The sequence below is a fragment of the Trametes versicolor genome, assembly GCF_000271585.1.
Source record: "Trametes versicolor FP-101664 SS1 unplaced genomic scaffold TRAVEscaffold_9, whole genome shotgun sequence".
NCBI classification, from domain to species: domain Eukaryota; kingdom Fungi; phylum Basidiomycota; class Agaricomycetes; order Polyporales; family Polyporaceae; genus Trametes; species Trametes versicolor.
Genome location: NW_007360329.1, coordinates 1,496,320 through 1,511,689, shown reverse-complemented (window position 1 = coordinate 1,511,689; position 15,370 = coordinate 1,496,320). Strand labels below are relative to the sequence as shown.

The 15,370-nt window shown below is 58.3% G+C and overlaps 4 protein-coding genes across 4 annotated transcripts; all 4 read right to left on the bottom strand.

Moving 5' to 3' along the window:
• Window positions 1-111: 111 nt before the first annotated feature.
• On the bottom strand, window positions 112-2,209 carry TRAVEDRAFT_129797 (subtilisin-like protein; the record flags this gene model as incomplete). The annotated part of the gene is made up of 8 exons (XM_008043307.1): window positions 112-168; window positions 225-681; window positions 740-874; window positions 925-1,124; window positions 1,181-1,288; window positions 1,337-1,568; window positions 1,619-1,884; window positions 1,946-2,209. 8 exons carry the CDS (start codon window positions 2,207-2,209, stop codon window positions 112-114), a joined length of 1,719 nt encoding a protein of 572 aa, XP_008041498.1.
• Window positions 2,210-5,824: 3,615 nt separating this feature from the next.
• Window positions 5,825-7,914, bottom strand: TRAVEDRAFT_22306 (uncharacterized protein; the record flags this gene model as incomplete). The annotated part of the gene is made up of 11 exons (XM_008042693.1): window positions 5,825-5,881; window positions 5,932-6,036; window positions 6,166-6,388; window positions 6,458-6,592; window positions 6,643-6,763; window positions 6,829-6,856; window positions 6,899-7,006; window positions 7,055-7,289; window positions 7,337-7,602; window positions 7,657-7,797; window positions 7,840-7,914. The coding sequence occupies 11 exons, from the start codon at window positions 7,912-7,914 to the stop codon at window positions 5,825-5,827; spliced, it is 1,494 nt and encodes a 497-aa protein (XP_008040884.1).
• Window positions 7,915-8,882: 968 nt separating this feature from the next.
• TRAVEDRAFT_171833 (amine oxidase catalytic domain-containing protein) lies at window positions 8,883-12,305 on the bottom strand (the record flags this gene model as incomplete). Its single annotated transcript, XM_008043306.1, has 12 exons — window positions 11,358-12,305; window positions 11,098-11,301; window positions 10,712-11,041; window positions 10,626-10,656; window positions 10,512-10,567; window positions 10,226-10,455; window positions 10,155-10,165; window positions 9,965-10,090; window positions 9,875-9,909; window positions 9,547-9,819; window positions 9,218-9,483; window positions 8,883-9,156 (listed from the first exon to the last, which is right to left on the bottom strand). The coding sequence occupies exons 1-12, from the start codon at window positions 12,057-12,059 to the stop codon at window positions 8,883-8,885; spliced, it is 2,538 nt and encodes an 845-aa protein (XP_008041497.1). The 5' UTR covers window positions 12,060-12,305.
• Window positions 12,306-12,401: 96 nt separating this feature from the next.
• On the bottom strand, window positions 12,402-15,025 carry TRAVEDRAFT_171831 (glucose-6-phosphate isomerase). The gene is made up of 6 exons (XM_008043305.1): window positions 14,966-15,025; window positions 13,486-14,594; window positions 13,216-13,428; window positions 12,973-13,147; window positions 12,823-12,914; window positions 12,402-12,760 (listed from the first exon to the last, which is right to left on the bottom strand). Exons 1-6 carry the CDS (start codon window positions 14,985-14,987, stop codon window positions 12,716-12,718), a joined length of 1,656 nt encoding a protein of 551 aa, XP_008041496.1. The 5' UTR covers window positions 14,988-15,025; the 3' UTR covers window positions 12,402-12,715.
• Window positions 15,026-15,370: the final 345 nt, after the last annotated feature.

Below are 15,370 nucleotides of genomic sequence, written 5' to 3'. Positions count from 1 at the left end.
CATTTGAAAGTCGGCATCCACGAGTAGTAGACCAAATAGCGTCCAGTAGCGAATGTCCGGGTGTTCTACAAAACCGTCTTACTCAAGCCCAAGCTGCTTGAGAAGTCTTGTTCACAGATTCAAGAGCTCGAGCAACTTGTCAAACTGAGGCGTCCCAAAGCCGGTAACCTGTGCCTACCAATGAGTTCCACAGCACGACGACGTCTCTGCAAAAGATCACGCACCGGGTCCCACCCCTCCGTAGCGTTAATCTGGTGCACCGGTACCCCACCCGAGCACTGCACCGAGCTCCCGCCCGTCGTCACGTCCGTGAACGCCTGCCACCCCTCCTTGTACAGCCACGGGTTCAAGAAGCCCATCGGCGGCCGCCCCGCGCTCGCGAGGCGGTCGTTCAGCAGCGCGATGATGCTCGCGACGATCGGGCTCGACGCGCTTGTGCCCTGCAGGTGCGCGAACACAGTTTCGTAGATCACGATGTCGTCTGCCTTCGCGGCGATGTCGGGGAACGCGCGCCCGCTTGTGTTCCAGCGCGCGGCGTTTGTGCTGCCTGCGGAGGCGAGGTAGGCGGAGACGGCGGCGTCTTGGTAGGCGGGGCGCGGGTAGTAGTTGGAGAAGCCGCCGCTCGAGCCTGTCCAGGCTGCTTCGGGAGAGAAGCTCTGTGTCCCGCCCACGGAGGTCACGCTGCAGGAGAAGGGTCAAGCTTGTGTCATCGAGAAAGGGGACACAGATGTGTGCGTACAAGGGGCAGTCAGACGGGAACGTGGGCTCGAACTTGTCGGAACCGTCGGGCGCACAGTTAGGGCCGCTGTCGCCTGCGGCGAAGAGGACGGTCGTTCCGCGGGCACCGAGCTGCGCGTAGGCTTGGCAGACCTTGCTGTACACACCGGTCAGCGTCGATAACAGTGTTATTATCAACATACTCACTCGACCAGAGAGAAGGAAAGGTCGCTTTCCGAGAAGCCATAGCTAGTCGTGAGCACCTGCGGCGGCGTGTCCAGGCCGAGCAGAACATTCGCCTCGTCCAGGAAGCCATCCAAGTCTCCGTCCTGGTTGTCGAACCCGATGAAGTAGTACGTCACGTTGACGTCCGTAGCCAGTCCGACGGTGTACTGGATGTCGAGCTCCTAAGGATATGCATATAAGTGAGTCGAGAAGCAGGTATTGTGAGGTGCACACATACTCCTTCAGAGACGGAAGGGACGTCCTGATCGTTTGAACCGCCATCGATCCCAACCACGCTGAAGTTAGTCGCTGGGTCCATGTCGGGACGGTAGGTCTCAAGGAAGGTCTGCAGAAAATTAGAACAGAGATCAAGGGGTTACAGGTCGGAACGGACCTCGAGCCACGCATAGTGTGCGTTGTTTCCGAAGAATCCGGTAACACCGAGTTGTAGGTCCTTGTTAACGGCGGGGGTGAGCGGGATGTTATAGAGCGCTTGTAAACACGCCGGGACGGTGCCGTTGGAGCACGCGGACGCTACATCACGCAGAGCCAGTTTGGGAGACACAAAAGCAGTAGGTTCCCGCTTGGAGGGAGCCGCCGCAGACCGCGCAACGGGTACCGGGAACCTGAAAGTACTGCTTAGCCGATGTTATACTAGACTGATATTGCGACTTACGAGATGGTCGGGTGGACCAAGTCGACGTGCCCCTGCAGGGAGCCTGGAAGGGAGTATTCTAAGGTGCGGACGGTCTCCCCACCCGTTGCGGTGTGCTTGAAAAGAGTAAAGTTGGTGTTGAACAACTCGTTGGCTTTCGCCACTGGGATGTCGACACTGAGCCAGTCGCCTGCGGAGGAAATGGATGTAGCTGTGAGGCTGTTAGCCGCGAGCCATGCGTTGACAGTCGAAACAGTGTCGGGTTTGGGAGCGACGAAGCTCTCAACCTAAATACGGGTCAACTCCATACATAGTAGCATCGAACGAGGCCAGCATGATGATGCGCACCTCCTCTTTGGATAGGTACTGTCCATGTGATTCACTGTCGGGATCGCTGACACGGTAGAGCGCGTCAACCAGGCCATCCGGGTCGTTTTGGGCAAGGGCAAGGCGAAGGTTTAGCGTCGTTTGCGGCGAAGCCGGGCCAACCTCCGTAAAGCCGGAAGGAACAGCCGGACGCAGCTCATGAACGCGGAAAGTCGTCGCCGCGAGAGGGCTTGCGGTGGCGACCCCTGCAAGCACGAAGGCCAGGAGTGCAGACGCGGCGGACATGGCGGTAGCACGAGAGACAGGAGAAACTCTCGAGGGGTCAGCGCGGGGACGGTGCCGTTTTATGTTCTTCGGCCTAGCGATGCATTGCTTCCGCACATCAAGCGGGAAGCCCGCTGGGTATCACCTGTGCAAAGATCAAAGTTGAGATCAGAGGTTACGCTAGTGATAGGGCAGGATATCGGGCATATACGCACGTCGTGGAGGATTTCAGCGAAAGGAGCGCGGAGAGTGAATGCATGACTGCGCAGGTGTTCATAGCTCTCGATTCATTTCATTTCAGACTCATCTTCAGAGCGATCTGCGCGCAACTGCTTGTCTCATCTTTTCCGTGGGAGGTCGAAAGCAATGGCGAAAGCAAGGGCCATTGGCCCTACGTGGGAGTACTAGTAGTCCGGCCGGGCGAGATATATTTACCTCGTCACGCCGTTTACGTCGATCTAGGGCCAGAGCGAGTGGAAATTATGAAGTCAGGGTGCTTTACCGCATGGGTACCTATGGGTAGTGAATGGGAATCAGTCGAGTCTTGATCCCACCGGGATGTGTTACAGCATATCTGAGCGCCGGGATAGCCGGAGCGAGGGTCACCAACACGAACTGAAGGAAGAGGTCGAAGGCAGTATGTACGCGGTGTCCTACAGCTGCCACAGATATTCAGTGATAAATAAAGCAAGAAAGCAGATGTAGTACTGTGACTCACTGCAGCATTTGCGTATGAGTACGAACGTCGAGCCCACTCACTCGGGAGATTCCGCTCCCTCGTTGAACATGCTGTGGCACCTAAGCAGGGGTGGTGGTGCCGTGCACATTGCGCAGAGCTCGCAATGCACAAAGAAGTACTGACACCGGCGCGGCCGCTCGATGGTCGGTCGCAAAAAAACAGAGAGGGTCACCTTGTGCGGATGAGGAACGACGCGAAAGGCGCCGGGCGGGGCAGACCCGAGAGGACGCTTAGCGCCCGCACGTGCACGACGCGTCGCGCGTCGGCGTCAATGTCGGGCGGTGGCGCACGCCCGCCAGCCACAGCGCCGTTGTGGCGTCGATCGTCTTCACCTCAACCACCGACACCTCTCGATCGCAGTCAGACGAAGAGAAGAGGATGGTGGTGAAGTGACGAGAAGCAATTGACGGAGGCGCGATGTGCGCCACACTGCCCCGGAGAGGCCATGTCGGCGGAGGGTGAGCTCGGTCCCGGCGTGCGAGCGGTCAGCCACATGTCTTCGACGGAAACATTCGCGGGGCTGGCCGTCGCGATGGTCTATGCTAGAAGCAGGGAACAATATGCTGTGATAAGGCGCAGGCCAGGTCACAATGGCGGCTCACCGGAATCTCGCGGCGGAGTACGAATTGCGGCGCACAGGTATATAGCCCTGCGCGCACGCCCCCTTGTTCCAATCGCCTCTTGTCCTCTCCCACATCGCCGCCCCCGTCCTCCTCTCCTCTACCCTCTCCCGCCGTTGCAGAGCCCCTTCACCGCTACTTGGCCCGACCACCATCCCACTCAGCCGTCACGCCACCGCGCGCCTCGCGACTCGCCGCTCGCCATAACGGCCAGCACCGACCCCAACGACGCCGCGGTCGCGCGGGATGCCTTGTGGATCTTTCAGAACATGGAACACACCCCGTACGCACCTCAGTTCGTCCGCCTGGTCGCTCGCCACACCTTTCAACCACGACGCCACATCCAACTCAGCGCCTCCGATCCACGCCGTCCTCGTCCTCCTTCTGTCCGCGGTGGCGCGCACTCCGACATGCCTGTGGATGCTGACCAATAGCGGATGACGCGTGTTGGGTATGGTCCCGTCGCTGTACGTGTCACTGCTTGGCTTCATCGTGCTGATCGCGCGCCAGTGCAACATCGCGGCCGCTATGTGGTCAAGAATGTCTGTCAAAAAGTAAGATCAGGTACAACTGAAGCAACGCGGAAATTGGGAGGCCGTCATACCGGTGGCGAACATACATGAAAACGCGCTCGCTTGCGATGCGCGCGGGGTCAGTGGGTTGTAGCTCCCGCACTGCCACTGGGCTGCTACTCCAGTACCGTCCGTGGGTTATAGCTACCGTACCGTCAGCGGGTCTGCGGTGCGGTCAGTAAACATAACTCCAGTACCGTCCGTGAGCAAGGGTGCCAGTGCAGTCAGTGGGCTACTTATGGCTCCGGTACCGTCAAGGCCCGGGCCATTTTGGAAGACGATGAAGCTCCGAATAAGTAGATGAGCGAAGTTGAAGGCCTCAAGGAGAAACATCGCCAACTATGGGACTCGAGGGCGATCGGCCGCGCGGCTGGGCTGCAACACTCCATATGTGCCGAAATATGGTGTGCTCGTCAACACTGTGGCCGGACCCAAACGAGCAACACGACGGCATGCCGTATGAACGTACGTCCCACCATCACGCGCCGCCGCGCTGATTCGCTTGCGAGAACAAGGCACAGCTATTTCAACCAAACATAAAGCACCGTCAACAAGTGTGACCTCGGGCAATTCAAGCAAGCCGCGAACGGCGACATACCTCTCTACCAGCGGACAGCATGAAATATCCGTGGGGTACCGTCAACAGGCGATGGTCCCAATACTGCCGAATCCCCCACGCACATTAAGGAACAATGAAGCATCAAAGAAACCAGCTGATACCGACCGCCTGAGAACTTGATATCGGCATACAAGAAGATGCCTGTCGAACACGATTCCCGCGGCGGTGATATTCTGCTCGTCTCAACCACGGTAGCGCGCGTCCAAACGTCCCAAGCGCGAGGCAAATTGTCTAACTACACGGCTTGCAAGACGTCGCGACCTTGGAGACGTCTAGCAGGCATACTCCCGATTTCCCAACACCGGCAGTGCACAACGACCAAGTCTTCGCATCAGGAACAAAAGCACCAAATCCAAAATCCATTGACGCAGCTTTAATGAATTGACAGCCGCCAATAGAGGAGATACACCTCAAGTCGTCGAGAATCTGGAATTTACGCACCGGTGAAAACCAGATGGTGTCCTTCGAGGACAAAACTTCACCGAAATAGGACTAAACGGCCCACGACGGGGCGACCAAGGTGTTCCGATTTCTTCTCGGTGGCCTGCCGAAGCAGGGCCGAGCAACAGGAGCATACTGCCAGATCGCAATTACTCCTGCGCCATAATACGAAGCTGCACTCAACTGGGATAATTCCAATGAATGGGGAAACACGCACGCACAAGGACGAAGAACCAACCTCATCGAAGATTATCAAATATGAGGCCCCTTCAACTTGTACGGATTGTTGCAGGACGTGACAACATCTTCGCGGATCAACACGCGGCAGTGGTGCTCACTTCGTTGGCGAGGGGTTCGCGTATGTCTGTTGAGTTACCGTCCTAGAAATTAACGAGAACTGCAGTTGAGCTATGCATTTGTAGACGGAAAAGAACAGCTAGAAACACACCATAGTGATAGAACTGGGCGCCGGCGTGTCAATATTGACCGCAATTGGTGCTTGAGCACCGACTCCACGTCAGATCTGCTAGTGACAACATAACCCCTACCTCCCCGCATGATCATTATGTCTCCTGAATATTACGTCCATGACAGCTAGGAAAGATGATATATTGAAGATGGCATATCCGACTCGCTCAACCTTGTTCAGAGGTTCAAAATCTCGAGCAACTTGTCGAACCGAGGTGACCCAAAGCCCGTGACCTGCCGCAACATATAAGTCTCAACAAACGGCAACATCATAGAAGACGTACCGGGTCCCATCCCTCCGTAGCGTTAATTTGGTGCAAGGGTACGTCGCCAGGGCACTGGACTGTGCTGTTCCCCGTCGTGATATCCGTGAACGCCTTGTACCCCTCCTTGTACAGCCACGGGTTCAGGAATCCAAGGGGCGGCCGCCCCACGGATGCGAGACGGTCATTGAGCAGCGCGACGATGCTGGCAACGATCGGAGTCGACGCGCTCGTGCCCGCCCCATGGAAGAACACGTTCTCGTAGATGATCACGTCGTCTGCCTTGGCCGCGACGTCCGGGAACCCACGCCCGCTCGCGTTCCAGCGTGCCGCGTTCTCCTGCCCGTGCGTGGCGAGGTACGCGGACACGGCGGCGTCTTGGTATGCGGGACGCGGGTAGTAGTTCGAGAAACCGCCGCTGGAGCCTATCCAGGCCTCCTCGGGGGAGAAGTTCTGCGTGCCGCCGACGGAGGTCACACTGGGGAGCATTAGTATCAGTTGTGTTCCGTAGAGAGAACTTTGCGGGAAGCGAGAGGCGCGAACGTACTAAGGGCAGTCGGATGGGAAGGTGGGCCCGAACCGGTCGGAACCGTCCGCCGCACAATCAGCTCCGCCGTCCCCCGCGTCGAAAAGGAGAGTGGTGCCGCGGGCACCGAGTTGCGCGTATGCTTGGCAGAGCTTGCTGTGACCGGCGGTCAGTACCAAAAGCAATGCCGCTGTGCGCCAACTCACTCGACCAGAGAAAAGGGCAGGTTGCTTTCCGCGAAGCCGTAGCTTGTCGACAGAACTTGCGGAGGCTGATCAAGCGCCAGCAGAACGTTCGCCTCGTCCAAGAATCCATCCAGGTCTCCATCTGTGTTATCGATGCCGATGAAATAATAGGTCACAGGAACGTCGGTGGCTAGTCAGACAGTATACTGGATATCGAGCTCCTGTACGAGTAGAGCTGCCTTAGTCAAGAAGCAAGCGTCGTTAAAGGTAGACGTACCCCTTCAGAGACCGAGGGTACGTTCTGGTCGTTCGACCCGCCATCGATGCCGACGACACTGAAGTTGGTCGCCGGGTCCATATCGGGACGAAAGGTCTCCAGGAAAGTCTACACAATGATGAGGACGTGAGCTCAGCAAGGTCAAACTACACGAACCTCAAGCCAGGCGTAGTGCGCGTTGTTGCCGAAGAAACCGGTCACTCCAAGTTGGAGGTCCTTGTGGACAGCAGGGGTGAGCGGGATGTCGTATAGTGCTTGCACACACGCCGGAACGGTGCCGTTGGCGCACGCAGAGTCTACGTCGCGCAACGCATGTTTAGGAGACGCAAATGCAACGGATCGTCTCCGTTCGGGGGCAGCCGGCGCGGATCGTCCAAGGGATACCGGGAATCTGCAAGACTTAATCGAGATCAAGTAACGCTGCTGCGTACGACTCACGAAATAGTTGGGTGGACTAGATCAACGTGTCCCTGTAGAGATCCTGGAAGAGAGTATTGCAAGGTGCGAACGGTCTCCGCACCCGTCGCGGCGTGCTTGAAAAGACTGAAGGTGGTGTTGAATAACTCGTTAGCTTTGGCGACGGGAATGTCGACACTAAGCCAGTCGCCTGCAGAGGAGATGGATGTAGCAGTGAGCTTATTCTCCGTGAGCCACGAGTTGACAGCCGCAACCGTGTCAGATGCGGGGGCAACGAAGCTCTCAACCTAAGATATCACCGGTCAGCTACGCAAATAGTGATGTCCATTAGTGGTACCCACCTCCTCCTTGGACAAGTACTGCCCGTACGACGTACTGTCGGGATCACTGACACGGTAGAGTGCGTCGATAACGCCATCGGGGTTGCTCTGGGCAAGTGCAAGGCGCAGGCTGAGCGTCGTTTGCGGAGAAGCTGGGCCGATCTACGTAAATCCGGATGGAACGGCCGGGCGGAGCTCATGGACGCGAAAAGTCGTCGCTGCGAGAGGGCTTGCAGCGGCAACCCCTAGGAGAACGAAGGCCGCTAACATAGCGAACATGGCTGCCAGACAACGAGTAACGGAAGAGGCCCGAGGGGTCTATACAAAGGCGACGCCGTTTTATATTCTTTGGTCTATCAATGCGCTAGGTGCTTGCGCGACATCGAGCACATCAGCCGGAAGCCGATTAGGAATCACCTGTGCGGAATCGAAATTAAAATCAGAGCTGACACTATGGTGATGGGTTAGGATGTCCGGCATGTACGCTCACCGTGGACGATTTGAGTGGATATCACGCGGCGAGTGAGTTCATGAATACGCACGGTCGCCGTTGCTTGCTGTTTACAGCTAGCCGTCAAAGCAAGCGACTTGATGTTTCCCCTGGCCCCCATCCGCGTAGGATCGCGAGCCATGAGGAGCATGAAGCATATCAACCACATGAGTAGCTGGACGGCCAGATATATATACTTCGTCGTTACGTTGATCAGGGCTAGAGCGAATACTAGAGATGACGAACTTGTCAGCGGGGTGAATAGATGGATGTAACATGCTTACTCACCTCACTGTCCGAGTTGACTGTCTTTTAGAGCCAAGCAACGCCTAACTCAGGCAAAGAGGTTGCCCTGTGACATACCCTTACATGCTGGAGGTTGAACGTTGACTGGAAAGCCGTGCGCAGGCCGAGCGTCTCTGAGTCTCTTCACGGATCTCGCGCATGCGAGTCGGCAAAACCCGATCCCTCACTACTTCAAGCGCTGGTCCCTTCTTGAAGTTATTCGCTCACTACTCAGAGGTACTCCTTCCATGGTCCATCGTGCTGCATTTGTTGCTTACCATCGTTTGAGGCCGTTGTTTATCGCCTCCCCTTTCAAATGCCTTGGTATCGTTGGAAAGTGTCATTGTGGGATGTGATAACGCCTTGCCGACGTATCTAACAACCCATCGTGAATTCGTCGTGCTTCGACTACCATACATTTCCATTCCATTCCCTCCAGGTTCTTCTCACCCTCTCGCAGAACGCCCAGCGCTCAGAGCTCAAGCTTGATGCGGTGGAACAACTCCGCGCTCTTGCGCATCTCCTCCGCCGTCGATGGCGCCGCGGCCTTTCCGTCGAGGCCGTACGTCTGCACGCCGCGGTACTCGAACGGCGGGACCACGGCGGGGACGCAGTGCGCGACCCCAACGCCGTAGTCATCGTACGTCCACGGCTCGCCTGGCTCCTTCGGTGCGGTGAGCAGGATGGAGTTCGTCGACTCCATCGACACATCCGCGTCGAAGTAGTTGAGCGGCGTCAAGAAGAAGCTGTTGCAGGATCAGCATTCGCGGGTCTCATCATGCAGTACGGTGAGAAAGTGGAGCGTACCTCGAAGCCGCGAGGTTCGTGCGCGTGTTCGGCGCGTCCTCCGCTTGCGGAAGGTGATGCATGCCGACGTTGATCCACGCGACGAGGTCCGTCTGTGTGATGTTCTCGCCGTCGAAGAACTTGTGGAAGTCGACCATCGGGTCACCAGGAAGGTTCAGGTTCCATTGGGAACTCGAAGTGGGCTCCGTCTCCTTGCGCTTCGACACCGCGAGGTTGTACCGAGCCCAGTTCGCGTTTTCAAGCAGACGCTTCGAGCCTACGACCGTCTGCAGGGGAAACCGAGGTGGTCAGTTGACAGATCGTGTATGCGCAAGGGTTGGGATACGTACGTTGTGGACAGGCGAATAGCCAGGGTGGATTGCGTACCCGCGGGGGATGCCCCAGCGGTTCTTCGCGTCCTTGTTGACGAGCGAGTAGCCGCCCTGGAGGTTCTGAGGGAACTTGAGCAGCGCGTCGTCCTCAGTCTCGATGAACTTCTTCGAGATCTTCTGCTGGATGACCTCTGAGCCCCAGTCGTCCTCGAACCACGGCTGGGTGATCGACTCCGTAGCGGTACTGGTAAAGAGCAGCGAGTTTTCCTCTCCAGCGACGTCCAGGTCAACCTGCAGTTTTCATGTTAATCAAAACGCAAAGTGGCGCAACCCGCAGAAGGCGTACCTTGTAGTTGATGACATGGTCGTGCAGAGATCCCACTACGATGCCGAACAATCAGCGCCCGGGCGAAGGACGACGCAGCGAATAACTTACTGGTCGTGTCGCGAATAGCGGTGCCGTAACCCTCTTGGGAGGCTTCCCAGAAGCCACCTTGCAAGTAGCCTGACGCTGAGATGCGGACCTCGATGGTGCCATCGATTTGGAAAATGTAGTCGAACACTGGATGGATCGCTTTAGTGTCAGCAACTTTCGCTCTAGCATGCCTCAAGATGCCTCAACTCACGATAATCGTAGCTATAAAGTAATGCACAACTCAGTCAGTACGTCGTCAGAATTAGATGGTGGGACACGCACTTTCCGACCGTAGAAACGCTCCGTACGACGAGCTGGTATCCACGCGTTGCACCGAACTCGCCCTCGGTATATCCGGTGTGGCGAGTGATGGGGCGCCCGGAATCATGCTCGAAGATACAGATCGCGCGCTGACGCACGATGCTGCCCTCGAAGTTGTGCGTCGTCGCAGGGAGGTAGACAGCCTCATGAGGGCAGTCGTATCCCGGGATCATGTCGCGTACGGCGGAGCCCTATAAGTCATCACAAATGAGACCTGATATCAAGTTAAATGAGCTGAGCGACGTACCATGCCGAAGAAACGGTCGAGCCATGCGGTAGTGGTCTGCATGGGGTCGTTGCCGGCTGGGGTAGTGTCAGCATACGCTACGCAATCAGATATATACACGACAAATATGCTCACCATACTGCGCGATGGCTTCTTGAGGGGCAAGCTACCGCGGCCAGTGAGTTTAGCAGATACACAACCAGCATGCGGGGCAAACTCACCTCGTAGATGATCCGGTCACCCCGGAACCGCAGGTCCCACAAGCTGAGACCCATATCCTTGTCGAAGCCGAGGTACATGCCCCAGCCCATCCAGCTCACATACTGCAGCGCACGGTCGACGCGGAAGCGGAGTCCGCCAAACGAGACAGAGCGCGGGCCAGGGAGGTTGTCCAGGTCGCGCTGCGCCGTGAGCGTCGGCCGCTTGCGCGTGCTCCATTCGCCCTGGCTCGGATCCTGGTCGGGCCTGTGCGGAAGACGCTTGAGGGTGCCGTCATGGTACGCGTCGAGGAAGGCCTCGGTGCTGTTGAACACCTGGTGGTTGTACACGAGCTGTTACGAAAGTGTCAGGGATCTGCGCACAGCCACAGTGTGGACATCAGGTTTACCTTGAGGAGCTTCCACTGGGAAGGGTCCGTCCCGCTAAAGTCGACGTACTGGAAGAAGTTGACGGGGTGCAACCAGGGCCCGGCGATGTTGCGCCTCCATGACACCCAGCCACGGCGGAAGGCACCGTCGAAACTCAAGGGCGCGACAATCGCTGCGACAAGGGTGTCGTTCGGGAGACCACGCGCAGAGCCGCCGAAAAGGTCCTAATATCATAGTGGTCAGCGTCGAAGCAAATCCCATCCGCATCAGAACCACTTACCTCCGTAACCTCAGACAGGGGCGGCATGATCACGGTGAGGAGGGGCGAGAGCTCCCCCATCGTAGTATATCCACGCGCATTGAACGGGATCGAGTCGCGGTGGTAGATCTCCGTGAGCTTGCGCATCGACGTCTTCTCGCTGACCGGGAGCGGGCCCACGAGGTAGTCCATGACATACGGCTCGGCCGCCGCGCCATGATGGATGGTGACGCGCGCAAACCGCTCTGGGGGGCTCACGGTGTCGGGGTTGTCCAGGTACGCAACCGCGTCCTTCTTCACGGGACGGAACGCGTCGACGTGGTAGATGAGGTTGTCCGCGAGTTGCGGGTTCTTGTCGCCGCGCGTGAGGTTGAGCCCACGCTCGGGCGCAAGCAACCACTCCGAGACCGAGACGGTGTCGGCGATGGTGAGCGATGCGAACGGATTCACCTTCGTGGGAGGGGTCGCAGCAGGGGGCAGGCCCGAAGGGCACTTCGCCAGTTGATCATCGGCGTCAGCGTCGAATTCGAGCGAGCCCTGCGCGGCGTAGTTGGCGCCCTTGGATGGCGCGAGAGTGTAGAACGCGGAGAATCCGACGACTCCAAGCAGTGCGATCAGAGTGAGCGCTTTTCGCCGAGTGCGGGGAGTGCGGGGAGCGTGACCCTCTAGTTCCGAAGCGTCGCCCTTGAGCTCGAGCAGCGGCTCGTATCCAGCAGGTGCCATCTTGACTGCAGTAGAGCGACAGTCGAATTCCCGGCGGTGGGGGAGTCGGGTGGGAATTCTGCACAATCTCACAGCTTATAAACTAACCCACTGGCTTCCCGCAGACGGCGGTCCGCCGAGCAGGGCATGCGGAGTCAGTGCTGCGAATGTCGCAAGCCCTTAATGCGGGCGCCTAGATATCCCAGAGACGCGGTCATGCGCGAGCGTGAGCGCGTCCTGCCACACGCGACTTCGACGCGTAGTCCGCAGGCACGCCTCCGTGACGCATCTCTATACGTTTCTGCATTCCTGATCCTCACGAATGCTCAACATGACTGCGTATGTTGAACTGCGCAGGACTCACAAAGGCATTTTCGGGTCACTGTCCATGGCCGCTGGTATAGATAACATGACCACAGACCTGAGAACGGAAGGCAGATAAGCCTCACGGCAGCGGCACAGACGTCGCGGCGCCCCTTAAGATAGCCACTATCACAACCGTCGGCCATAGCTTGAAAATCCTCCCGATAGATCCTACGAACGCGGATAAATTGTTACACTTTGCGATTACACTGCTTCACGTTCGTTCCTGCGCCGCTGGCTCTACAAGGCGTCGATAGCGCTTGCTAGGCGGCCTTGACCTCGATCTACCATCTTCCATCGGTCCGTGGGGGGAGTCACTCCTTCCGCCACTTCTGATAGTAGTGGATGAGGCCCGTGGTCTGGAGTGGTGATAAGTCAGCATTCGACCCTCGTCTGGGTGGGCGGGAGAAAGAGTACGCACCGAGCTGTCGTGGCCCGTGACGTCTGCGGGCTTATCGAGCTGCTTGAGGATGTTCTTCGCAAGGACTTTGCCGAGCTCGACACCCATTTGGTCTGGAGCGCGCCGATCAGGGTCAATTGTTAGACACGACAAGGGTAGTGCAATGCTTACCGAAGGAGTTGATGCCCCAGACAACACCTTGCGTGAAGATCTTGTGTTCGTACATGGCAATCAGGGAGCCTAGAGTAGCGGGGGTAAGGAGGGGGAAGACGATGCTGTTGCTCGGCCGGTTGCCCTCGAAGATCTTCGACTTGACGAGCGCGTCAGACGCGTTGGGACCGAGCTCCTGGGAAACCGGAATATCGGCTCAGCATTCAAGACACACAATACATTGTCGCTGCATGTGTCACTAACCTCGCGGACCTCCTCCTCGGTCTTACCGAACGCCAAAGCCTCGGGCTGAGCAAAGAAGTTGCTGAGGAGGATGCGGTGGTGCTTCGAGTTCGCGATCGGGTTGTGGGTCGTCGCGGGCGCCAAGAAGTCAGCCGGGATGAGCTTCGTTCCCTGGTGCACGAGCTGGTAGAACGAGTGCTGGCCGTTCGTGCCGGCGGCACCCCAGAGGATGGGCTAGCACAATTATTAGTGTTTCCTCCTCATAATGGGCGAATGAAAGACCGTGCGCACCCCAGTCTGGTAGTTAACCCGCTGGCCCTGCTTCGTGATCGACTTGCCGTTCGACTCCATGTCGCCCTGCTGGAAGTAGTCCGCGAACTTATGCAGGTACTGGTCATAGGGCAGCAGCGCGTGGGTCTGCGCGCCGTAGAAGTCGTTGTACCAGATGCCGAGAACAGCGAGCAGCACGGGCAGGTTCTGCTCGAGCGGTGCCGTCTTGAAGTGCAGGTCCATCGCGTGCGCCCCACGCAGCAGCTGCTCGAAGTTGTCGTACCCGATGACGAGCGCGATGGACAGTCCGATCGCGCTCCAGAGCGAGTAGCGGCCGCCGACCCAGTCCCAGAACTGGAACATGTTCTGCTCGGCGATGCCGAACCCGGTGACCGCCTTCGTGTTCGTGCTGAGTGCGACGAAGTGCTTCGCGACGTGCGCCTTGTCCTTTGCGGTCGCGAGGAACCAGTCACGTGCGCTCTCCGCGTTCGTGATCGTCTCCTGCGTCGTGAACGTCTTGCTCGCGATGATGAACAGCGTGCGCTCGGGGTCGCACAGGCGCACGGTCTCCGCGAGGTGCGTCCCGTCGATGTTCGACACGAAGTGCGCGGTGAGGTCGCGCTTCGCGTACGGCTTCAGCGCCTCGGTCACCATGACGGGGCCGAGGTCCGAGCCGCCAATGCCGATGTTCACAATGGTGTTGATCGTCTTGCCGGTGTAGCCCTTCCACGCGCCGCTGCGCACGGCCTCGGTGAACTCCTTGATGTGGGCGAGAACCTTGGGGACCTCGTCTGCGCCCGCCTCGCTGATCTTGAACTCGTCGAAGTTGCGCAGCGCGACGTGCAGCACCGCGCGGTCCTCGGACGTGTTGATGTGCTCTCCCGCGAACATCTTGTCGCGGAACTCCTCGACCTGCGCCTCACGCACGAGGTCGAGGAGCGTCGCGAGCACAGGCTCCGTGATCAGGTTCTTTGAGAAGTCAAGCAGGAGCCGCACAGAGGGCTCCTCTGAGACGTACTCGCGGCTGAACTTGGCGAACCGCTCCGGGTCCTGCGCGAAGAGGTCCTTGAGCTTGAGAGTCTCATGCTGGGTGTCGTAGATTTCCTGGAGCTTCTTCCAGGCGGTGTAGTCTGCGGAATGTGTAAGTCCATGCTCTGACTTCGCCGTTCGCCATCCCGGCAATGCACCCCCGCTGTCTTGCAAACGCAACCGCCGCTACCGCCTTGGGCGAGCAGACGAGTGGTCTCACAGACGGAAGCGTGAATGCGCGTATGCCGCCGCAGGTTGCGGGGTTCCGCTGTTCAGGTCCTGTTCCACTCCAATCTTTCTCGTCGGACCTTCATAAGAACTGGCCTGGGCAACCGAAGCCTATCCCGCTCCCGACGGAACCGCAGCTCGCTGTATGCGCCCATATCCACCGCCAGGGCAATCTACGCGAGAGCCGGGCCCCCGCTTCCGGCCCGGACGCCAATCAAGCTGAAAGCTGAACGCGAAGACGTACCGCTAGCCAGTTTCCCGCTCATGTTGCTCGCAGTGTATGTGTGGGACGTGGAGGATGTGGTGGACGTGCGTAGGAGAGCGCGGCGAGGACCGGGGTCTTATAGCGGTCGCCGTTGGCGTCACCGTCGATGGTATCGCGATCGCACGCGTGCGGCCCGCTCGCCCGGGTCGCCCGCGGCGCCCACACTCGGCCGGCTTCTCTCCGTCCCTCTCCAACGTTCTCATCATCACCGTCTCTTCTCACTGTTCTCAGGCGATTGGGGAAACTCGCAGACACAGAGTCAGCGTTGCCTGATTTTGGTAGATCTTTCCACGAGGACGGCGAACGTGCGCTTGCCACAGTGGATGCAGCTGAGAGACTCGGCGCAATTGCAGCCGGATGCGTGCCGCGGGGAATGGTTGCAAT